Consider the following 24,299-nt stretch of genomic DNA (forward strand, 5'->3'; position numbering starts at 1 on the left):
TGCATTAATTCACTGCAGGAAGGTAGAGCCCTTAAGATCCAACCATTTTTCCCCAAACTGAGCAACAATCAAGTCTTCAACACAATGAGCCTTTGAGGGGCATTTCAAATCCAAACCACAGCACCAGTCCTGCTGGATTAAGGTCCACTCTCATGACCTCATCAAACATAACTACCTCTTTGAAGGATGGAGATTATTTATATATATATATATATATTTTTTTTTTTCCTTTTTCTTCTGCAGTGTGAAGATGGAACCCAAAGCCTTGTGTATGTTGTACATGTTAGGCAAGTACTCTACTACTGAGCTACATTCCCAGCTTTAAGGTGCTAGATCAAGGAGAGTCACAGAGCTAAGGGCTCCAATATATGAATGTTGTGGGGACACGATGTCACCCAAAACGCCATCTCCAAATGCATTTATTATAAACCAGTTACAAGATGGTTTTTTTTTTTTTTTGAGACAGGGTCTCACTATGTAGTTCAGACTGGCCTTGAATTCATCATGTAGCCCAGGCTGGCTTCCAACTCACAGCGATCCTCCTGCCTCTGCCTCCTGAGTGCTGGGATTACAAGTGTGCGCCACCACGCCTGGCCAAAAGATGGTTTGCTCTGTGTTCTTGTTTTCACTTCAGAACATGATTTATTTCTTCTAGAGAAATACATCTGTGGGATGAAAACAACACACAAAAAAATGACTGGACTTTTCTGGCCAGGGACTGCATGGAGCTCAGTATTTTTGTACTGAAGACTGAACCCAAGGTCTTCGCACAGAGCTATATCCCTATAAAAAGTGTTTTTTACTGTTTGTTTTGTTTTTATTTGAGGCTTGCCTTGAACTTACTGCATAGCTCAGGCTGGCCTCAAACTTGTGGCAATCCTCTTGCCTCAGCCTCCTGAGGGCTAGGATTACAGGCATGCACCACCACATGTGTTTTTTTTATTATAAATTTTTGTTATTAGTGCATATTTGCAGCATATAATGAATACATTCACTGTAGGGAGTTAGTACATGTACCTAACATATCTTAGTTCTTTTTTTGTTGTTGTTCTCTTCCTCCTGCAATCTCTTCCAGGGTCTAAAGTTGGGTGTGGTGCCACATGCTTGCAATCCCAGCAATGGAGACTGAGGCAGGAGGATCACTAAGAGTTTGAAGCCAACTTGGACTACCTAGTGAAACTATCTAAAAAAAAAAAAAATTACGATGTCAAGGCTAGGTAGTGGCACACTCTTATAATCCCAGCATTCAGGAGGCTGAGGCAGGAGGATCATAAATTACAAACTAACCTGGGTCTACATAGTTCAAGGCTTCCAGAGCAAGACCCTATCCCATGAATAAATAAGACAGCTGCTGGGCATGGTGTTGCAACATCTATAATCCTAGCACTAAGGAGGCCTCTGAGGCAGGAGGATTGCCATAAATTCCAGGCTAGCCTGGGCTACAGAGTAGGCCAGCCAGAACTACATAACACCCTGTCTCTAAATAGACACCATGCACCGGGCATGGTGGTGCATGGTATAACACCAGCACAGGGAGGTTGAGGCAGGAGGATTGCTGTGAGTTTGAGACAGACAATGAGATCCTGTCTCAAAAAAATAAATAAATAAAAATAAATAAGAAAGGCAAGGTTAGGGCTGGGGATTTAGCTCAGTGGCACCATGCCTGCCTCACAAGTGCAAGGTCCTGAGTTTGATCCCCAGTACCAAAAATAAAAATAAAAATAAAAAAGGCACGGTCTAGCTAAATGGCTAACTGCTTATATTGGGCTCCAAATTGCAATTCTCCTGTCTAAACTTCCAAAGTGCTGGGACTACAGGCGTACCCTACCACACCCCAATTCATTTACAGCATTTGGGGGGGTTCAGGAGGGGAGGTGTTGAGACAGAGTCTTACTTTGCAGGCTGATCTTTAACTCACTATGTAGTCCAGGATGGCCTCGAACTTGTGGCAATCCTCCTGCCTCAGCCTCCGGAGTGCTGGGGTTACAGGTGTATGCCACCATGCCTAGTTTACAGCTTATTTTTATTTATATATTCAAGCAGTAGGGATTGAGCCCAAAACCTTTGCATGGGGCTACATTCCTAGCCCCTCCCCCTTAAATGTTGAGACAAGGTCTTGAAGGCACTAAATTGCCCAGGCTGGGCTAGAACTTGTGATCCTTATGCTTTAGCTCCCAGAATGCTAGGATTACCAATGTGCCTGCTGTTTCTTAAGGGCTAAAACCTTTGTAATTGTCTTGTCAGAGAAATAAAATTAATAGAATTTTAGTATATTGTATCTGAAGACCACAGGATGAGTTGGGCATGGTGGCACACGCCTGTAATCCCAGCACTCAGGAAGCTGAGGCAGGAGGATAACTGCGAGTTTGAGGCCAGCCAGGGCTACATAGTGAGGTCAAGGCCAGCCTGGAACTACAAAGTGAGACCCTGTCTCAAAAAAATTAATTGGGACTCTTACTAAAAGCAGCTTCTGCCTCTGCAGGTACACTCTACCTACAGAGCAATTAGAAAGACAAGTGAGAGAGAAACTAGATAGACTGTGAGAAGAGCCAGGTAACACAATTACCATAAGAATTTATCAGAAAGAGCTAACAAAGCAAGGAGGAAGCCAGACCTTTACCCACCTCTGATAAAATGCAAAGGAGACATGAGGCAGCCACCAAAGGACTTTCATTTAATATGTGAAACACACCTACACATATATACATGTATGTTCTTTAGTATCATTATATTATTACACCAGATACTCATGTCCCTTTTTCTTAATCATGAACTCTTAAGTTTCCTTTCTATGAGGCTCCCCCTAAAAATAACTCGTCTATGAAGTTGTAAGACCTAAGGCCTTACTACCACTCCAAGTAGCTCAACAGCCACTGAGGGCTTTCAAAATGTAAGACCAAGGGCCTTACTACCACTCTGAGGAGCTTGATTCTACCACTCTGAAGAGCTCAATTTTACCGCTCCCAAGAGAAAAAAAAATCTCTATAGACAAAAGCAAAGTTATCTGCCTTTGTTTTGTTTACCTGAGACTTTGACAACTTGGAGCCTTGTGTGCTCTAGGAGCTGCTTAGGCTTCTTTCCTGCGGTAATCAGCTGCTAGTGAGAACTATTTAGTTTTGGTCTTAGAACAATTGCTTGCCAAATCTGTTGTTTTTCCCCGTGGTGAACTCGCCTCTCAGTAAATGTGACATTGATGCAGGCAAATCCCAGTGTTTCCCCTTTGGAGGAGGTGGAGCTATCCCCTGTCCTACTTGAGTTGCTAAGATGGTGTAGAGTAGGTGGGGACAAAAACAGAATTGTTTAGCTTTACTGCACTGGAGGGTGCAAATGGGAAAGCATGGTCAGACTCAGAGAAAATGGAACAAGGCTTGCACTCAGATCAGAAAGAACTAAAATGGGGAAAAAAAGTAAACCTTTGGATGAAAATCAGGTAGGAAAAACTCTGATAAACAAAATAGAGAAACAAACAAACAAACAAACAACACTGCAAGCCAGAGAAACTGCAATTGTGTTTTACCAGACATCAAGAGATTTTTACAAGAAAAATCAAGTTAGAAATTTTAACTATTTGATAAATGAATCTTTGTTTCAATTTGAATTAAGTTTAATTGGTGTGCTTAAAACCCTTCTTGTGCATTGCAAATTCTTGAATTACGATTATAGGGTTAACTTGCTCTTTTCTGTACTTTGTTGATAAAAACTCAAGGTTAATAACACTGTTCTATAGGTAGCCAGTCAAATTTTAAGATGTAACAATCTGAGAACAGGAAAAAAGAACACTTTAAGATTTTAACAGCTGAAGTTTGTTATAGAAGGTTAATACTAAATGAGACAGAGGAAGATATTAGGAAAGCTATGGGAAAAAGAGATATACTTTTGATATGAAAGGATTTTGTATGTTTACCTTGTTAGAAAGAGATAAAGAAAGATATACAAGACCAGAAGGCCTCAGTATGTAGAGAAGGTGTATGGAAAAGATTTATGTATGTTTGCTTGTTGGCTTCAAGTTTGTTACAGAAGGTTTACTTTTACAGTAACAAAGAGCTTTCATTCCTTTTGATTCTAATTCTACAAGAGATTTCTGTTAATTGACCTGCAAAAGCTTTGACTAGTCATAACTAAGAGATTTTATAATTCAACTGGCCAAATACATTTGAGCATATTATAGTTTCACAAATTGTCTTACAAGTTTGTGTCTATCCAATTGTTTGAAAAGTGTCCAATTATATTTTGATTGAAATGACATCAAGGATTCAAATAATTTGTTAATTTCTATAACCTGGTTTTATAAGTTAAAATTATGTCATAATTAAGTATAAACTCAGGTCTAGATAGACTGCTGTTAATAGTAAAAAGGACAGCTGCTCAGAAAAATTTATTCTGGTCTTTATTCACTAATGGGAGCCCCAATAGTTTTCATAGCCTTCTGAGAAGATATACCCCCAATAAACATGGCTAAATATGTTGTTATAGAATGTTTACATTGGTTATCATCAAAGAGTTAGACTCTAAATATGTTATTGCTATGTTTATAGTGGTCATTTTCGAAATATGATTTCTGTGATAAATAGTTAAGAAGTTCTATTAAAAATGCTTTTGATAATTAAAGGGCATAGAGTTTCATACAGAAAATGATGATTATTGTTAATTTTCTGATGTACTAAATGAATAGAAACTTCACAGGGTATTAAAACTATTAACGCTGCTTCAAGAGGCAGAATATAAAGTTTCATGGAAGAAGCATCAGATAGCTTACAGGGGGTGCATAACAATCTCTGGGGTTATTAGCCAGCCAACATGGAATCACTTCAGCTTAGTTGGGGCTCTCAAAGTGAAATAAGACCCAGTTAATGATTTGATCTAGGGGAAGAAAGGGAAAGGATAAAACTGGTTTCAAATTATCTTAGTTGGGGGAATTTCATTGACCTCAATGCACTTAAATCCTTTTGTTTTCCTTTTCCCCGATAAAGCCTAAAAAGAGGCCCAGAGGTTGTTTCACATGCCTGTAAGCCCAGCTCTGGGGAGGCTGAGGCAGGAGGATTGCCAAGAGTTCAAGGCCAGCCTGGGCTACGTAATGAGACTCTGTCTAAAAAAAAAAAGGTCTAAAAAGAAAAGTTTAGGAATTCAAATTTTAATGTTTCAGTAGCCTAAACTATTCAATTAATGTGCAACTCCCTCTCCTCTGCCTAGTTTCCCTCCCTCTTAAATGCTAAATAAAAACACAGCATGTGAAATAGGAGTCCCTTGATGTTTTTTGAGATTTGTGTCAGACCTGCCCTAAATCAACAGGAAAAAGCAAACAGGCTGCTTTAGCAAACAACAGCAGCTTCTCAGTAAATGAGACAAATGGACTCAAGATGAGGTATACAATCCCCCTGGCACTGAGAAGTGCAGTAATTGTGTACACACCTGAGCAGACCGTCCTTGGACATCCAGGTCATAAACATTTCACCCCAGATTCCTTAGCCCCTTCAATACCTATATAAACCTAGATCCTACCCCAGTTAGTTGCTAATCTCTCCCAGCTAGCTGCCACTTTCTCTCCCAATGTCAGCTCATCCACACACGGATGTGATAAACTGCTTTTCCCAGCTGGCTGTTAGAATCTCCTGAATTTAGTCCCTGTTAACCGGAATAAACTTTTCTTTCAAAAGCCTACTTTTGACGAGTGGATTCTTTATAACAATTTGTATACTTAAGTAGCAAATATGTATCTGGTTAAAGAGAGGAGAGGAGAAGCCGGGCATGGTGGCCCTTATCTTTAATTCCAGCACTCGGGAGGCTGAGACAGGAGGATTGCTGTGCGTTTGAGACCAACCTGGCCTACATAATGAGTTCCAGGTCAATCTCAACTACATAGTGAGACCTTGTCTCAAAAAAAACAAGGGTGGGAGGGAGGGAGGAGGGGAGAGGGGAGAGGAAAGGAGAGAAAAGAGGAGGGAGAAAGGAGGAAGAAAGGGTAGAGAGAGGAAAGCAAGGTAAGAGATACGAGACGAGGGGGAGAGGGAGGGAAGGAGAGAGACTAAAAACCTCGTGACTTTCTTGCTGTGTAAGAAATCCCTGTCCCTTTTCAGGATGATGGAGTCCCACCAGACATTTACAAACAACTGCACCAAATGAGTTTAGCAGCATACATAAGGTCTAGTATTCCAATCTTCATACTGAGACTCATTTATCTTACATACACTTAATGTGTTTTGTTTTGTTTTGGTACTGGGGATCGAACTTAGGACCTTGTGTTTGTGAGGCAGGCGGAAGAACCACTGCATTTATCTTACGTACAATCTGTCTCTTTCGCAGCAGATGAATCAAACCGAAAGACACTGGACATCTTGTGTACGGAGTTAAGAATTGTAATTCTCTAGGCTTAGTAACTTTGGTTATTTACAAAGTTCAATCCTGTTTATTGTGATCCTTGATATCTTCTTCATCTGTATATTCTGAAGGTTCTTCCTCCGGTTGTAGGAGTCTGCCTACATACTCATATTTCTCTTTAAACAGCATTTCCCATTCTCAAACCCCATTCAGATCTGAAAGATCATCATATTTTTTTTTTGAGACAGAGTCTCACTGTATAGTTAAGACTGACCTGGAACTCACTATGTAGCCCAGGCTGGTCTTAAACTCACAGCAATCCTCCTGCCTCAGCCTCCCAAGTGTTGTGATTACAGGCGTGCGCCAGCACACCCGGCCCATCATATTTACTTCTATGTGCATCCTTATCTAGGCAAAATGTTGCTAGTCCTCTGGAGGCATCTGTACCAGCAAATATGGCCCCCTGGGGTGTAGGACTTGCCAGCTTTGGTCATGTGGAAGATTTTCCCAGCCACCGCGAGCAGAATGTGTGGGCCGTAGGACCTGTCACATGGTGCAGCTGTTTCAAGCTGAAGTCCCGCTTCACTCTCAGCAGGGACGCCGAGGGGGTCTCCACAACCAAGGCCCATAGGCCCCCAGCAGCACCAGCTGCGCTGAGTACAGCAGCGGTATGTGCCTACTTCATGTCCCCATCACGTGCCACCACCACTGCCTGCCAGCGCCTTCTTCCTCTATTTTCTGCCTTGTAAAATGTATCATAGCATATTTTCCTCACATCGAGTCACTTTTGAAATGATTAAAATGGGTGAATTTACATGAGTAATGCATGTCAACTATAGAAGGAACATAAAATCAAGAAGATAAAAATCACAGTCTCAGCCATGCTTGGTGGTGCATGGCTGAATCTTAAATTTGAGCCAAGTCTGAGTTTCAGACCCTGTTTCAATTTTTTTTAAGGACTGGGAATGTAGCCACACACAAAGGCTTTGAGTCCAATCCCCAGTACCGAAAAGATAAAAATCACAACCTGAAAACAGCCAGTGATAATCTTCCTTGAGTATTCACTTTTGTGGTCCTGGGGCTTGAATCCAGGGCCTTGACACTGAACTATACCCTGGCTCTTTTATTTTATTTAATTTTTTTGAGACAGGGTCTATGTAGTTGAGGCTGACCTGGAATTCACTACGTAGCCCAGGCTGTTTCCAAACTCAGAGCGATCCTCCTGCCTCAGCCTCCTGAGTGCTGGAATTACAGGCATGCGCCACCACGCCTGGCAGTGGCTCTTTTATTGTTTGAGACACAGTCTTATTAAGTAGGTAAATTGGGTCAAACTGGGTTTGAATTTGTGCTTTTCCCGCCTCAGCCTCCCAGAATGTTGGGATCACAGGTGTGCACCATCACACCTATTTTTAAATTTAATTTTTTCTGTTGTAATTAGTGCCTATTAACTTTACAAATTATTGGGCTTCATTTCATATATTTTGATTAGATCTATCTCCCTTGCCCTCTCCCTTACTAGGGTCACAGTCTTGACTGCACAAGGACTGAGGCTTGGTTAATCCTGAGGCTACAGAAGTTGGAGGTACATGGAGAGTCAGCAGTAGGCCTTCAAAGTCTGCAGGAGAGTAGCAAGGGGCTTGGGAGAAGGCTGCTGGGTCGAAGGGATGATACCATAGCTCTTTTATCCATGTTACTCAGCTGTTTCATAAAAACAGTAATGCAGTTACAACGCACCAAGCTCTGTGTAATCACTTTATGTGTGTGCTGGCATTTACAGTCACAACAACCCTAATTGGCATCACTCACTTTGTGGGCCAGAGAACTGAGGTGCTCAGGTTACCAGGTGCCCAGCTGAGAAGCTAGGACAAGGCTGGAGCTTGGGTCCGGTTCTGACCTCTGAGCCTGTCTGTCTGCCTCCCTCCCTCCCATCTTTCCTGGGTGGCACCAGGCGTTGCCTCAAGGCCGTGCCCACACTAGGCACTCGCTCTAGCGCTGACCATTCCCTTAGCCCACTCCCCCAGCCATTCTCACTTCCTCAGGGGTTTCTACTGCTCTGTGCACACCTGGTCCCCACTGCCCTGCCAGCAGCCAGCACCCAGGGCCCTAAAATATCGCTTCCTCCCTGCACTTGCGCCAGTGAACAGCACAGGTACCTGCCTGGCCCCTGGGCACTCTGAGCTGTATTCTTCCCCATCTGTAGGCAGGGGCAGTAAGGAGAGAGTAGGAGAGAGGTGGATTCACTGCCCAGGTATCTAGGCTGAGAGCCCTGTTCCTGACTGCCCCGGGGCAGTGGGAGTGCTTTGGACATTCCTGGGAGGCAGATTTTGGTTGTCACCATGAGTGGGCAGGAATCCCATGTCAGGGCACAGCCCTACGCCACGACTTGTACCATCCATGGAAATTGCTTAAGAATTGTACAAAGAGCCCTTGTTGCTTTTGCTGTCTTCCATGAACTGTTGCCCCTCTGCCATGTGACACCCTGCCTTGGAGCCAGCCAATTATGGACTGAAATCTCTATGAACCATCAACTAAATAAAATTTTCCCCTTTAAAAAAAAAGGTAAATGGGCCGGGGAGTTGGCTCAGTGGTTCTACCACCTGTCTCACAAGTTCAAGGGCCCGAGTTCCATCCCTGGTACACACATACACACACACAAAGTAAAAAGAGCCAGGCATGGTGGCGCATGCCTGTAATCCCAGTACTCTGAAGGCTGAGACAGGATGATCCTGAGGTTGAGGACAACCTGGGCAACTTAGCAAATTCATTGCCAGAGTATATAGTGAGACAAAGGAGAGAGGAGGAAGGGAGACATGCAGAGGGGAGGGGGAATAGAGGAGAGAAGAGGGAGAAGGGAAAGGAGGGAGATTAAAAAAAAGGCCTCTTAAAATTTCTTGTCTTTTTTGTGGTGCCAGGGATCAAACTCAAGGCCTTGCACTTGTGAGGCGAGCACGGTGCCACTGAGCTAAATCCCTGGCCCCCAAAATGTTTATTAAAAGAGAGCACTGGAGTCAGGAGTGGTGGTATACCCCTGTAATCCTAGCACTCAGGAGGCTGAAGCAGGAGGATCATTGAGAGTTGCATGGTGAATTCAACACCAGCCTGAACTACACAGCGAGACCCTGTCTCAAAAAAAGAAAGGGAGGGGCCGGGGATTTAGCTCAGTGGTTTTGCCGCCTGCCTTGCAAGCACAAGGGCCAGAGGTCAATCCCCAGTACCAAAAAAAGGCGGGGGGAGCCTTTCTTGCCTGAGGGAAGCACATGGGAACCTACACTCTCCCTCCATCAAAAATATACATCTTGGACTAGTTGTGGAGGTGCACGCATGCCATCCCACCACTCCAGAGGCTGAGGCAGGAAGATTGAAAGTTTGAGGCTAGCTGGGCCTGTGGCACATGCCTGCCATCCCAGCACTCCCACAGCTGAGGCTGAGGATCGTTGTTGAGTTAGAGGCTAGCCTGAACTACATAGTGAGATGTTGTCTACAAAAAAATAAAAAGTAAATAAAAATAAGTTTGAGGCCAGGTGGGTGATTTAGAGAGACCCTATCTCAAAAAAAAAAAAAATCCAAAAAGGGGGTAAGGTATATAGCTCAGTGTCACTGCACCTGCCTTGCAAGCACAAGGTCCTGAGTTTGATCCCCAGTACTGCACACACACATACACACACACACACAAACAAAAAACAAAAACAAAAAACAGGACCTAAATCTCCCTAATGAGCATAGATGCAAAAATCCTCAATAAGATACTGGCAAACAGAATGCAGAGGGTCATCAAGAAGATCATACACCCTGACCAACTCAGATTTATCCCAGGGATGCAGGAATGGCTCAACATACGTAAATCAATAAATGTAATACACTATATTAACAGAGTCAAGGACAAAAACCATATGATCCTCTCAACAGATGCAGAAAAAAGCATTCAACAAAATTTAACACCCATTCATGATAAAAGAAACCCTGCAGAAAATTGGAATAGATGGTCTTTATCTCAACTTGGTAAAGGCTATCTATGAAAAACCAACAGCCAACACCATACTAAATGGTCAAAAACCAAAAACCTTCACGCTAAAATCAGGAACAAGACAAGGACGTCCACTGTCACCACTCCTGTTCAGTATAGTTTTGTAAACATTAGCCACAGCAATTAGACAAGAGAAAGAAATAAAAGCAATAAAGACAGGAAAGGAAGAAGTGAAACTGTCATTATTTGCTGATGATATGGTCCTCTACATAGAAGACCCAAAGAACTCCACCAAAAGACTTCTAGCCTTGATTGTCAAATTCAATAGAGTAATATGAGAAAATGTAAAAATTGAATTAAAGTGCTTGAAGTGGGGAGGGGAGGGGAGGGTGAAGGGAGGGTGGGGACAAGGGGAAAAATGAGAAAAAAAATTCAATAGAGTAGCTGGATACAAAGTAAATACTCAAATCAATTCACGCATGTAATCCCAGCACTTGGGAGGCTGAGGCAGGAGGATCATTGTGCCTTCGAGACCAGCCTGGGTTACATAGTGAGTTCCAGGTATCTCAACTACATGGTGTCTCCGAAAAACCAAATCAATAGTCTTCTTGTACATAAACAACAGTCCCGTTGAGAATCAAATTAAGGAAACAATCGCTTTCATGATAGCACCCAAAAAAATGAAATATCTCAGAATCAATCTAACGAAGAAAACAAAAGACCTCTACACTGAAAACTACAGCACTCTGAAAAGAGATTGAAGAAGATATAAGAAAATAGAAAGTTATCCCTTGCCCCTGGGTAGAAAGAACCAATATAGTGAAAATGGCCATACTTCCAAAACTGCTATACTGATTCAATGCAATCCTGATCAAAATCCCAACAGTATATTTCACAGAACTAGAGAAAACAATCCAAAAATTCATTTGAAGCCAAAAGAGACCTAAAATAGCAAAAGCCATTCTTGGCAACAGAGACATGGCAGAGGGTATCATAATCCCCAACTTGAAACTATACTACAAAGTCACTGTGATAAAAACACCATGGTACTGGCAAAGCAGCAGACCCGATTTTTACACCTGCCAAAGATTAAAACTAGACCCTTATCTTTCACCATGCACTAAATTAAAATTGAAATGGATTAAAGATCTAATTAAAACAGCAACACTAAACACTAAACTTGCTGGAAGATAACAGGTAGAACTCTTGAAGACATTGGCATAGGAAAAGACTTTATGAACAAATCCTCAGTAGCACAGGAACTAGCACAAAGAACCAACAACTGGGATCTAAAACTAGACCCTTATCTTTCACCATGCACTAAATTAAAATTGAAATGGATTAAAGATCTAATTAAAACAGCAACACTAAACACTAAACTTGCTGGAAGATAACAGGTAGAACTCTTGAAGACATTGGCATAGGAAAAGACTTTATGAACAAATCCTCAGTAGCACAGGAACTAGCACAAAGAACCAACAACTGGGATCTCATCTTTTTATTTATTTATTTTTGTACTGGGGATCGAACTCGGGTCCTTGAGCTTGCGAGGCAGGCAGGGGAACCACTGAGCTAAATACCCAGCCCAGGATCTCATCTTTTTAGAAAGCTTCTGCACTGCAAGAAAAACCAACAGAGCTAAGAGACAACCTGTGGGAAAAAATTTTTACTAGCTGTTCCTCAGATAAAGGTCTAGTATCTAGAATATATGGGGCCAGGGATTTAGCTTAGTGGCACTGTATCTGCCTCACAAGTGCAAGGTCCTGAGTTTGATCGCAGCTACAAAAAAAAAGGGGGCCAGGGATTTAGCTCAGTGGTTCCGCCACCTGCCTAGCAAGCGCAAAGTCCCAAGTTCGATCCCCAGTACCAAAAAAAAAAGTATAAAGAACTCAAAAAAAATCAGACCCCCCCAAATATAAAGACCCAATTAAAAATGGGCATCTAAAATAAACAGACATTTATCAGACCAACAACTAAAAGCAGCAAATAAATATATGAAAAAGTGCTCAACATCACTGGTCATTTGAGAGATGCAGATGCAAACACTGAGATTCCACCTCACCCCACAAAGAGTAGCTGCTATCAAGAAATCAAACAACAACAAATGTTGGCAGGGTTGTGGGGAGAAAGGAACCCTTCTCCACTGTTGGAGGAATGCAAACTGGGGCAATCAATATGGAGATACCTCACAAAACTAGGATTAGAGGGCTGGGGATTTAGCTCAGTGGTGCTGCCACCTGCCTTGCAAGCACAAGGTCTCGAGTTTGATCCCTGGTACCAAAAATCAAACAGACTAGGATTAGAGGTCCCATTTGACCCAGCCATCCCTCTGCTGGGTATCTTTCCAAAAGAACTAAAAGAATCATATCACAGTGATATATGTGCACCCATGTTTATAGCGGCACAGTTTGTAATAGCTAAAACTTGGAAACAGCTCAACTGTCCATCAACTGGAGACTGGATAAAGATGTGTGTGTGTGTGTGTGATAAAATGAAGTAATATTCAGCCATGAGTGAGAAACTAGAGACATTTATGTTAAGTGGATGCACATTGAGACCATACTCTTAGGGAAATAAACAGGAAACGTGTGTAAATACCGAATAGTTTCTCTAGTGTGAAAATCTAAAAGTGTAAATAAAGTTCAAATTGTATAATTGATAATGTGAAATAGGAAGAAGAGGTTTAGAGTAGGGGAAGTGGGAAGGGTAGGGAAAAGGAAAGAAGAGAAAAGAAAAAATATGAGGAAAAAACGGAAACAAAGTCTTTGTAAATATGGAAGGGTGGAGGGGGTGAAGGGAGGGCAGAGGAATGGGGAAAAATAAGAACTAAGGTACATCCTGTAAGGGTAAGATCCCAATGATAAATTTAACTGTACTGTATACCTAAAAAGCACCAATAAACTTAATGGGGGGAAAAAAACCAGGGCCTATAGTGACTCTTAGCTATTAGGGAGACTGAGGCAGGATGATCAATTGACACCAGGAGTTCAAAGCCAGTCTTAGGCAACATAATGAAATCCCGTCTCAAAAAACAAGACGTCGAGTTTGATGCCTGGTACCAAAAAAAGGACAAAACAAATATCACTCCCTCCCCCTGGAAAAGCCAGACATGGTGGGATATGTCCATAATCCCAACATTCTGATAGGCTGAAGCAGGAAGATCACAAATTTGAGCCCAGCCTGGGCAACTTAAGTGACTTCACAGGACTGTTTCAAAATAAAAAATAAAATTATATATATAAAAAAAGAAGCTGGGGATGTAGTTCAGTACAAAGGCCCCGGGTTCAATTCCCAGGGCCATAAACACAATAAAGGAAAACATCCTGGGATTCTAGAGGAGGATGTGTGATTCCAATGGATCAGAACACAGGAAGGACTAGGGAGGCAGGCTCTGTTCCCCACCATCTGCCCTAGCAAAACTGTTTGGCCAATCTTGACACACATCAATTCTGGAATTAAGTACGGATGACAAATTAAACTGGTCTGTGACAAATGAAACTCACATTGTGGTTATTATGAGGTCTTTTTCTCTTGAGATAGGGTTCACGCTGTAGGCCAAATTGTGCTTAAACTTGTGATCCTCCTGCCTTAGCCTACTAAGTGCTCGGATTATAGGTGCGTGCCACCACACCTGGCTTTGTTTTGAGACAGGGTATTGCTCAGTAATTCATGGTGGTCTTGAACTCATTATATAGTACAGGCTGGCCTTGAACTTGCCTCCTGCCTCAGCCTCCTCTGTTTTGTGGGATCACAGGTGTATGCCACCACACCTGGCTTGCAATTTGTTATTATTATTTGTTTTTGTTTTTTGAGACAGGGTCTCACTATGTAGTTGAGACTGCCCTGGAACTGTGGAACCCACGCTGGTCTCCCTGCGATCCTCCTGCCTCAGCCTGCAGAGTGCTGGGATTATAGACATGCACCACCACGCCCTGCTTTTGCAATTTGTCCTTCTTAAAAATTGTTTCTTGTGGTGCTAGAGATGGAATCCAGGGCCTTGCAAATGTTAGGCAAGTGCTCTACCACTGAACTGCACTGCCAGACCTGATTTAACCTTTATTATCATGTCCTAGGGTGTTTGAGTTCTTCAGTGTTTGCCATGTATTGACATGCAGCATTTTTAATCAATGGCCTAGATCTAAATCAAATACTAGTTATTAGTCTGGTGTTATAGTCCCACCACTCAGGAGGACTCAGGCAGGAGGATCAAGTTTGAGGCCAGCCTAGGCTACATGGTGAGACCCTGTCTCCAAAAACTGAACAAACAAACAAAACACCAGTTATATCAATAATTTCACGATAGTTTAGAAACAATTGTATCTAAAGCTCTTACTCCACATGGTGGCACATGCCTGTAAACCTAATACTCAGTAGGATGAGGCAGGAGGACTGCTGCGAGTTTGAGGCCAGCGTGAACTACAGTGTCAGACCCTGTCTCAAATAACCAAAAAGAAAAAAAATGTATCTCACACTCTCATTATCCTTGATTTTTTTTTCTTTTTTGAGGGTTTCACTATAACCCAGGCTGACCTCAAACTCCCTGCCTCAGCCTCCTGAGTGTTGGGATTACAGGGGTGTGCCACCACGCCTGGCTCCCCTGTTGATTTTTATGTTATAGTTTGGGCACTCAGTCTCTAAAAGGTTCGCCATCACTGGTCTAAAGGCAACCACAGCATCTCCCAATAGCTCCACTCCAAGGATCAAGCCTTCAATGCATGGGCCTCTGGGGACATTTAACAACCAAACGATGGTACCTGGAGAGCTACTTGGAGACGTGGAAATCAGATTCCATGGTGTCTGCTCAGGGCACATTTCATTACCAGTTCTGTTTGCTAAGAGTGAGCTTCCAATAGAGTAGGCTATTTAATCTGTTTGCACCGTGGGCAGGGAGGGGAGGCTGACAAATCAAACAGTTCCTGCCTCAGTTGACTTGGCTCCCATCTTAAGGCACAGCTCAGCACACCACTTACGTGTTTGTCCTACTGAGTACTTCAAATGGTTTTTATTATACACTCAATTCTAGTAAACACTGGATTTGGTTCTAGTTTCCTTCTGGTCCATCCATCCATCCATCCATCCATCCACCCTGTCCTGCACTGCAGGACTAAGCATTTGTCTTCTCTTAGGTGGTATGGAACTGGCAAGGGCCTGCAGGACAGCAGTGTCCCACAGTCAGTCTTCATCCAAGTCACTGGGGCCCATGTACTGGCAGATGGCGTCATAGTGAAGCTCCACCAACTGATTCTCTCTCTGCAGCTGCACCAAAGCCCGACTCCGGGCTCTGTCCCGGCCCAGCAGATGGCCCACCTGGAGCAGGGGTGGGGCGGAGTCAGCCAGGCCAGCCCAGACCCGGGACATTGCTTGTGTGACCCCTCTAAGCCTCCATTTCCAGAAGCGAGACTCACCCTTCCAGCCTGTGACCCCAGCACCACCATCACGCGATCGCCCTCAACCTTGGGAATCAGGGTCTCCAGCATGTCTTCCCTCAGGCCTGCAGAACAGGGAGGGGAGTGAGGCCCACAGTAGAGTGTCCAGCCCGAGCCTGTGTGAAGGGTCTTTGCCATATTCCCTAGAGCCACCCTCACACTGGTGACAGATGGAGTTCCACCACATCAATTTCTGGGGCGCAGAAGCCTAGGACACAGTGCACAGAAAGAAGAGCATTCCAGGGAGCACTTCTAGGTGAGCCCCACCCTGCCCTGGAGCTCCTCACGCTCTTATCAGGCGTCAGTCACTGTGGGGAGAAGTCAGGTCCACGCTAATCTGCCATGGAAGTGTCTAATGTAATGTGCAAGGATGCTGGGCCTTGCAGAGAAACTGAACTCTGCCTGACCTCCCAGCCTTGCCCAGGCCAGGCTCCTGGCCTCAGATCCCCTCCTCCATCAGCCTGTGGGATGACAGTGGACCAGCTGCCATGGCTCAAGCTCACCTTCCAGGACTTGGCCTTCATCTGTCCGGCACACACACGTGTCAGGGCTCAGGACATCTTCAATTGTCATCTGGAGGGACAGGTGAGGGGCATGAGAGATTAGAGAGTCAGAGGCCCAATCCTAGGTGTGGTAGGTCCCTCAGGCTATGGGTTCATACCTTGGTGTTGTAATACTGGCCGCCCTTGTGCAGCTTGTCCACAAAGCGCACACGCAGGTCTCTGTGCAGCCAATGCTGACGCCTGGTGGCTGCTTTCTCACTCTTGACCACAGGCCCATCCTGTCTGTGGAGAAGGCGCCAACACTAGGCTCAGTGCTTTTAGCACACACATGTTCTGGCTGTCCTGCCTTTGCCTGTGCTGTGAAATCCACCCAGATTTGTTCCTAGTCCCTTTTTCTGGGAGCCTCTCCATGCCCTTGCCTTCTTTCCCATCCCAGATGCCCAGGGTCCCACCGGTCTGGAGGGTGTTTCCGCTTCCTCTCTGAGTCTTCCCACCGGCCACGGAGGTCTTCACTCTGGAGGGCCTTCCATGATGAAGATGCTCCACTGTGTTGCCCTGAGGAAGTTCCACTCACCTGGCCTGTTCAGTGATACAGGAAGAGTGGGAAAAGAGCCCTAGTGTCTCACTTTCCAAGGCTACAGCTCAGCGTAGCCGGTCTCCCACCTGCCAGTGTGCCCCTTCTCATCTTTTTGCCTTTGTCAGGGTTATGAGAATGCCTCCCCCCTTCCTTTCCACTGTTCCATGACCCTTCAGGATGCCTCTCCAAGCTACGCAACCTAACATGTACTACAAAGCCTGGTGAAATGTCTGTACCCAGTCACCCATCACCTTTCCTACTGCCATACCCTCACCTGGGCTACACTGCCTGCCACCTCCTCACTCATCCCTTAGGTCTTACTCTCTTGAAAAAGGGAGGCTGTCACCCTAAAGAGACAAAGACCTCCTGGGGGCATCAACTGCTTTCTACACCCGATTCTCCTCCTTAAAGAAAGGCTAAAACTCCAAGAGTATAGATTACCCTTTCTTCAGTCAAACTGAATAACTGGGCTAGGGATGGCTTGGTGGTAGAGTACCCATTTAGCATGTGCAAGGCCCTGGCTTCCATCCTTAGCACTGCCAAACAGACAAAAAGTCTGGATAAACTACTCATGGTCCGTCTCATCTCCTGACCTTGTCTGAAAGTCACACTTGCCAGCAGCCCCTCGCCCCTCGCCCCTGCCCCCGTAGATGGAAAATCCACCTGGGACAGGTCATCAATGCTTCCCCAACTCCCAAGCTATGTAAGAGGCTCACTCACCAGCATGCAAGGAGTTCTTGTCAAACTCCTGCTGGGACACAGGTTGCAGACAGTACTCGCTAACAGTCACCATGCGACTGCCCACTGCTAGACGAACAATAGCTCGCACATTGTCAGGATCAAGGCCTTCCACCTGTGTGAAGGGGACAAGGAGGGGCTTGAGAGGAGTCCACTGCCTTTCTAGAACCAAGCTGTTCACCCCTGTGTATTTCTCCAATCAGACTGTGACCCCTGATGGCTTAGACTAGACCTGGCTCCTGTTTCCTCTGATAAACTGTGACCCCTGAAAAGTAGTTGGCCTGGTTCCTGAGTCTCCTTCAGTGGACTGGGGCTCAGGCATCCTTTGTATGCATTTATTTATTTTAGTTTTTTGAGACAGGGTATCACTGTTGTTCAGGATGGCGTTGAACTAGCAGCGATCCTCCTGCCTCAGCCTACCGAATGCCTTTGGGCATTTAATCCTCAGGGACTTTGTGGCACATGGCATTCTCTCACTTTGGAGAGTTTGAACTGAGACTCAGAAAGGCCCAGCCAGTGGTCTTAGGTTACCTAGTGAGGCAGTGGGCCAGGCAGGTCTGAAAGATGATGGACTCATAGCCTTTAAACCCAATTCTTCCTTTCTCTGGCCCTCAAGTCGATCTTCCCATTTGCAATGCTTGGGATGTAAACAGAGTTGAGTGCATGCTGCTCCAGTGGTCTATATTCTAAGCCCTCCAGGGACATCTTGGTTCCTTACCTTCCCATAGAGGCCTCGGTAAGGGCCAGAAAGGACCACCACAGCTCCTCCAGGCACCAGCCCTTGCGACTGGTCTTCCTTATCCTTCTCTTGCTCCCCATCTGGCCTTGGTGAGCAGTAGGAGCCACTGGAGCCTGAAGCCTGGGCCTTGGTCAGGTTGGCACCCAGCCCTAGCCCCTTGGGCCTCAGTGAGTTTACACGGGGCTTCACCACCCTGAAGAGAGGAACATAGGTTTACGGGGCGGGGTACCATAGTCTCCAGTGTCTAATTCCCTCCACGTGCTCCAAACCCATCCCATCAGCATTTTCAAAGAGGCCCCTTTCAGTCTCATATCAGGGTATGTTTTGCAATCTTGGGGATGGAACCCAGGGCCTTGCACAAGGTAAGCAAGTGTTTTACCACTGAGCCACACCTCCAGCCCCAGTGAGTAGCAATCTCATTTGGTTCAACCTAATAACATGGTGCACATACTCTCTACCCACAGTACCTACAGTGGAGTCTAAGTGAGTTCTCTACAACCAAATAGTACATTAATAGTTCTACAAGAAAAATTGTATGAATACACACACCAAGTAGGGGAAATGGATTATAGCACTTTTTTGTGTGTAGCTTTTTATGAGGCAGGGTCTCACCATGTAGCTCAGGTTGGCCTGGAACAGGTGGCAATCCTCCTGCCTCAGCCTCCCAAGTGCTGGGATTATAGACATGTGCCACCAGGCTTGACAAGATTATAGAATTCTTTTTTTTTTTTTTAAGAGTATAGCTTTTCTTGCTCTCTCGCCATTGTTTGAGGCAGCCCAACAACTCCCCACTCCCAATAAAGCCTTGCCTTGGGTGCTCCTGAAAAAAACTATAGCTTTTTTGTGGGGTGGCACTGGGGATCAAACTCAGGACCTTGAGCTTGTGAGGTAGGTGGTGGCACCACTGAGCTAAATCCCGGGCTAAATCCCTTTCTTTGGTATGGGAATTGAACTCGGGACCTTGCACTTGCCAGGCAAGCGGTAGAACCACTGAGCCAATTCCCAGGCCCAAGAGTATAGCATTCTTTCTTTTCTTTTTTTTTTTTAAGTTTTTGAGACAGGGTCTCACTATGTAATTGAGACTGACCTGGAACTCACTATGTAGCCCAGGCTGGTCTCGAACTCGAAGTGATCCGCCTGCCTCAGCCTCCCAAGTGCTGGAATTACAGGGGTGCACCCCCATGCCCGGCTTTTTTTTTTTTTTTTTGGTACTGGGTATCGAACTTGGGTCCTTGTGCTTGTGAAGCAGGCAGTGGAACCACTGAGCTAAATCCCCGGCCCTTTTTTAGTTTTTTGAGACAGGGTCTCACTATGTAGTTGGGACTGACCTGGAACTCTATGTAGCCCAGGTTGGCCTCGAACTCACAAGGATCCTCCTGCCTCAGCCTCCCAAGTGCTGGGATTACAGGCGTGTGCCATCATACCTGGCTAGAGTATAGAATTCCTAATGCCAATTTTAGTCATATATGGCTGCCAAATGATGTCTGAAAAAATTTTTTTCTTTTCAGATTCTCTGGAGTTTGCAATTGCAAAGGGATTATAAATCTGTGTGATAGCTGGGCATCATGATGCACACCTGTAATCTCAGCACTTGGGAGGCTGAGGCAGGATGATCAGAAGTTCTATCCCATCCTGGGCTACACAGTGAGGTCAAGGTCAGACTGAAATACAAGGTGAGACCCTGTTTCAACACAAGTCTGTGCGATAATAACAAATGTTTAGTCTGTGTTTACTGTGCATGCTTCATGAACATAATTTTATTTAACTCTTACAACAGACCTGTGAAGTCAGCATCTTTTTTGTTTTGCTTTGTTGGGATAGGGTCTCCCTATACAGTTCAGGCTGGACTTGAACTCACTACGTAGCCCAAGCTGGCCTCGAACTTGCAGTGATCCTCTTGCCTCAGCCTCCAGAGTGCTGGGATTACAGATGTGCACCACCACACCCAGCGAAGTCAGCACTGTTACCCTTTTTTTTTTTCAGATATGGAAACTGATTGATCTCCAGACAGGCAAACTTTACATAAATGGGATCCTCTTAGAAGGAAGCCGGGAGTGGTGGCGCACGCCTGTAATCCCAGCACTCGGGAGGCTGAGGCAGGAGGATCGCTGTGAATTTGAGACCAGCCTGGGCTACATAGTGAGTTCCAGGTCAGTCTCAACTACATAGTGAGACCCTGTCTCAAAAAACCAAAAAAAAAAAAGAAGTTTCGAAGGGAAATACGAGTCTGAAACCATAGTAAAAGACTATCCAACTGGTTAGGGCGATAATGTACACATCCCCTCCACTACCTCCTGGTTGGTGGTACCAAAGGGGTCTTGATCACAGCCCATCTGTCTACCCCTTACCCTTGCCCCAGAACTTACTGATTGAAAGTACGGCCAATACCCTCGCCCGGTTTCCAGCCCATGCCCCGAAGCATGGCTAGCCCGTAGGCCTCCACAGGAACAGCCTCGTAATCAGCCTCCTCTGGCACCTACAAGTAGACAAAGGAGGGTCAGGCCTTGCTGATTTCCGGCCCTCTATCAGGAGTACACCCAATATCATCCATGGTGTGACCCTCTATCCTTCTGGCCCTCAGCCAAGCAGCTCAAAGGGGAGCTGATTTCCTCTCACCATGCCTTACTTTACTCCTCTACCATCAGTCCTTCGGCAAACAGTTACAAAGCATCTGTTCTGTGGCAAGTACTGTTCTAGGGGCTGAGGATAAAGCAGTGATCAGATAGAGACAGAAACCTCTCCCATGGGAAGCTATGTTCAAGATACACAATAAACCAAATTCTGAAAATGTGATGTATCAGGTGGTGATAAATTAAAAAATACAGTTGAAGCTAGGCATGGTGGTACACAACACACCTGTAATCCTAGCACTCTTGGGAGGCTGAGGCAGTAGGATGCCAAGTTCCAGCCTAGCCTGTGCAACTTAGGGAGACCTCATCACAAAGGGGAGTGGTGGTAGCTGGGGATATAGCTCAGTGTGAAGACCCTGTGTTCAATCCTGAGTATCATTTATAAGAGAAGAAAAACAAAGCTAGTCGTGGTTGTGTGCACCTGTAGTCCCAGCTACTTGGGAGGTTGAGGCAGGAGGATCACATGGCCCAGGAGTTTGAGGACAGCTTGGTCTACATAGTGAGTTGAAGGCCAGTCTGAACTACATAAAAACATCCTATCTCAAAAACAAACAGGGCCAGGGATTTAGCTCAACTAAGTGCAAGGTCCATCCCCGGTACAAACAAACAAACAAACAAACAAACAAAATGAAAGAAAGCAGAACAGGTTGGGTGTAGTGATACACACCTAATCTCCCAGCATTCTGGGAGGCTGAGGCAGGAGGAACGCTGTGAGTTCAAGGCCAGCCTGAACTACTTAGTGAGACCCTGTCTCAAAAACAAACACAGAAACAAAACAAAACCACCAAAAAACCCAAAAAATTAAATTAAAAATATGTAAAATTGGCTGGGGATACAGCTCAGTACAAAGGCTTTGGGTTCAATCTCAGTACAAAAAAATAAAGGAAAGAAAAAAGAGAGAGCATGATAGTTGAGATCCCAAAGGGATATTGCAAAAAGTTTATGAAGAGGTGAAAAGATGGGTCAATGGGCTTGAAAGACAGACTTTGGTCATCTGCCTGGAAACACTTTCAGCTCTCATGCTGTCAGCTCCGATCACCATCTCTTCGATCCTTTACAATCTCACTAGACACACACTGAGTTACCTCACTGAACGGCATACATCACAGTGATCTGCTGTCCCTGTGCCACTGCCTGGGCTATTGCTGCCAATCTGAGCACTCACCGTGCTCCTCCCTCTCTCACTAAACCTTCCTATCTTCCAACCACTCTGACCTGAGTCTGCATCATTTTTAGCCTGGGCTTCCGGACCCCTTTCATCCACTCTTACTCCCTGGTCAGTTCTGCTCATGCAGGCACGGGATTCTGTTAAATCCTAAGTAACAGTCCTTGACTACGCAGGGCCACCTTGGCTCTCAGCTTACCTAAGAGTAAAAGCCGTGGCCCACAGCCCCTCTGCCTTCATTTACTGTCTCTCCCATTCACTCATTTCACTCCAGCCACTTTGGTCTCCTCGGTGTTCCTCAAGCACTCCAGGCCAAAAATAAATAAATACATAAATAAATAAGTATATAAAAGGAAGGAAAAGGAAAGGAAAGGAAAGACAAACCAACAAAAACCACTCCAGGCACTGTGCACCGTTATGTCCTTTGCATTTCCTTGTTCACTTTGCTTTGTTTTTCAATTTATTCAGATACTCTGGGGATTAAGTACGTTTTCCCACATGCTGGTATTTAGTCACTAAGGCTTCCAAAGAGGAGGGAAGAAGGGATGGATAGCAGGCATCTCAGACGTAGACTTTCCCTACTGTGTGCAGGCAGGCAAGCCTGGCAGACACAAGACAGGCTGGTACAGGAGGGAGGCAAGAGAACAGCTCACTGTCTCAGCCTGGGGTTTGCTGTCTGCCCCTTCTCCAGTGGGGGTGCATCCTTGCTGAATCATGGGGATAGCGAGCGTGGGGTCAACACCCGAGTTCTCTCTCTCCTCCAGAGATTTCTTGGATTCTAAGGAAGAATGAGAGGGAACAATGAGGTCCAATCCCATCCTTTTACATACTTCCCTTTCTTCCCTCACTGGGGCAGGACAAATGGGAAATCACATACCCTCAATAAGCTCCTTCACAGCCTGGGACAGCACCCCATCTGCCAAGGCCTCTGCGGATGGCACAGGAGTCTGGACCAAGGGCTGCCTGAGACAGCCATTCTGAATCAACGGGATGACCAGTTCCTTAGGCGCTTCTAAGGGCTTCACACTGATGTGGACACAAGAGGGACACGATTAGGGGAGAAGAGTAGCAAGGGTCAGTAGGCTCTGAGCCACATTCCTTCATTTGAAGAAAACACAAGAACCAAACTCACTCTTGGTCCTATGGACCATACAGTCCATTCTGCAGTCTGGATTTTTTGTTATGTCTCTGATGGTACATTCTCCCTTCCTCCCTTAAATGTTAGTGTCTTCTAGGAATCATTCCTAGATAGACTCTAGTGCACAGTGGTCCACAAATCACCACCTTCAGCCCAGACTTTCCCCAGCTTCTGACTTCAGACTAGCCTTCTGGATGACTGATTCTCTCCTGGAAATATCCCCCACACACATACACACACCCACCCGCGGGCCAGCAGATTCCCCTTTACTAATTAAGCTGATGACAGTCTCCCTCCACCTGAATCTGCAGCTCCAGCCCGTTCTCCATGAGAAGCCCCATCATTTCAGGTGAGACAAGAGGAGTCCTGTCATTCTCCTCTCCTTTTCTCAGAAGACATACACCTCAGTGTCCCCATGTCCTAAAGGCTCTCCTCTTAAAGAATATATTCACTCTGGGAGTCTGAGGCAGGAGGATTGTCGTGAATTCGAGGCTAGCCTGGGCTACCTAGGAAGTTCAAGGTCAGCCTGGACTACACTGTGAGACTGTCTCCAAAAAAATAAAAAAGGAAAAAGGAAAAAGGAAAAAGAAAAGAATACCTCCTCTTCTCAATCCCCACAGCCATCAGGCCCAATTTCCCTGATTCACCTACAAACTCCTTTTTCACCACCATAAATCTCCTCAGGTTGTTTCAGGGTTTCCCGGTTACTGTCACCCACACAAACAACTCAAGATTCCACCCGTCCGCTTGAGCCCACCGCACCGAACTCCAACGCGTGAAAGACCTGGCACTTCACCTCTGGAGCTCTCTTCCTTCCACGGTCTTCAAGAAATCCTTCTCCTCTGGGGCCGACCCCGCGCCGTCTCCCGGATCCGCCAGCCGCCTTCGGACTGAGGTGCGAGTGAAGCCGAATGAAATTGGGGCTGCAGAAAGGGCAACGGGCTCCGAAGCACTATCTTCGGTGTCCGCCATCTTGCCCCCGTTCCCAGGCTGGCACGCTACTTGCTGGGAAGTTTAGTTTGCGCTCTGTTCGGTAGGGGCCCGCCGAGAAGCATGAGTACTACCTTTCCCATAAGACACTGCGAAATAGTCAGCGGTAGAGCG

At 45.3% G+C, this 24,299-nt stretch overlaps 1 protein-coding gene across 3 annotated transcripts; it reads right to left on the bottom strand.

Annotated features, from left to right (window-relative positions):
* Nucleotides 1–612: 612 nt before the first annotated feature.
* Gpkow (G-patch domain and KOW motifs) lies at nucleotides 613–24,299 on the bottom strand. Of its 3 annotated transcripts, XR_776835.3 has the most exons (12): nucleotides 23,992–24,299; nucleotides 22,935–23,083; nucleotides 22,711–22,835; nucleotides 20,629–20,738; nucleotides 18,242–18,455; nucleotides 17,506–17,638; nucleotides 16,628–16,787; nucleotides 16,367–16,490; nucleotides 16,209–16,278; nucleotides 15,685–15,770; nucleotides 15,250–15,586; nucleotides 613–665 (listed from the first exon to the last, which is right to left on the bottom strand). XR_776835.3 is itself a non-coding variant. In XM_010606320.2 (11 exons), the coding sequence occupies exons 1-11, from the start codon at nucleotides 24,165–24,167 to the stop codon at nucleotides 15,452–15,454; spliced, it is 1,482 nt and encodes a 493-aa protein (XP_010604622.1). In that variant the 5' UTR covers nucleotides 24,168–24,299; the 3' UTR covers nucleotides 14,885–15,451. The 3 variants fall into 3 exon arrangements, 2 of the variants coding, with proteins under 2 accessions (XP_010604622.1, XP_010604623.1); XM_010606320.2 differs by lacking the exon at nucleotides 613–665 and having other exon boundaries at nucleotides 14,885–15,586; XM_010606321.2 differs by lacking the exon at nucleotides 613–665 and having other exon boundaries at nucleotides 14,886–15,586; nucleotides 16,661–16,787; nucleotides 23,992–24,298.

This window comes from Fukomys damarensis, unplaced genomic scaffold (genome assembly GCF_012274545.1).
Source record: "Fukomys damarensis isolate Sample0158 unplaced genomic scaffold, DMR_v1.0_HiC HiC_scaffold_39, whole genome shotgun sequence".
In the NCBI taxonomy this organism is placed as follows: Eukaryota; Metazoa; Chordata; class Mammalia; order Rodentia; family Bathyergidae; genus Fukomys; species Fukomys damarensis.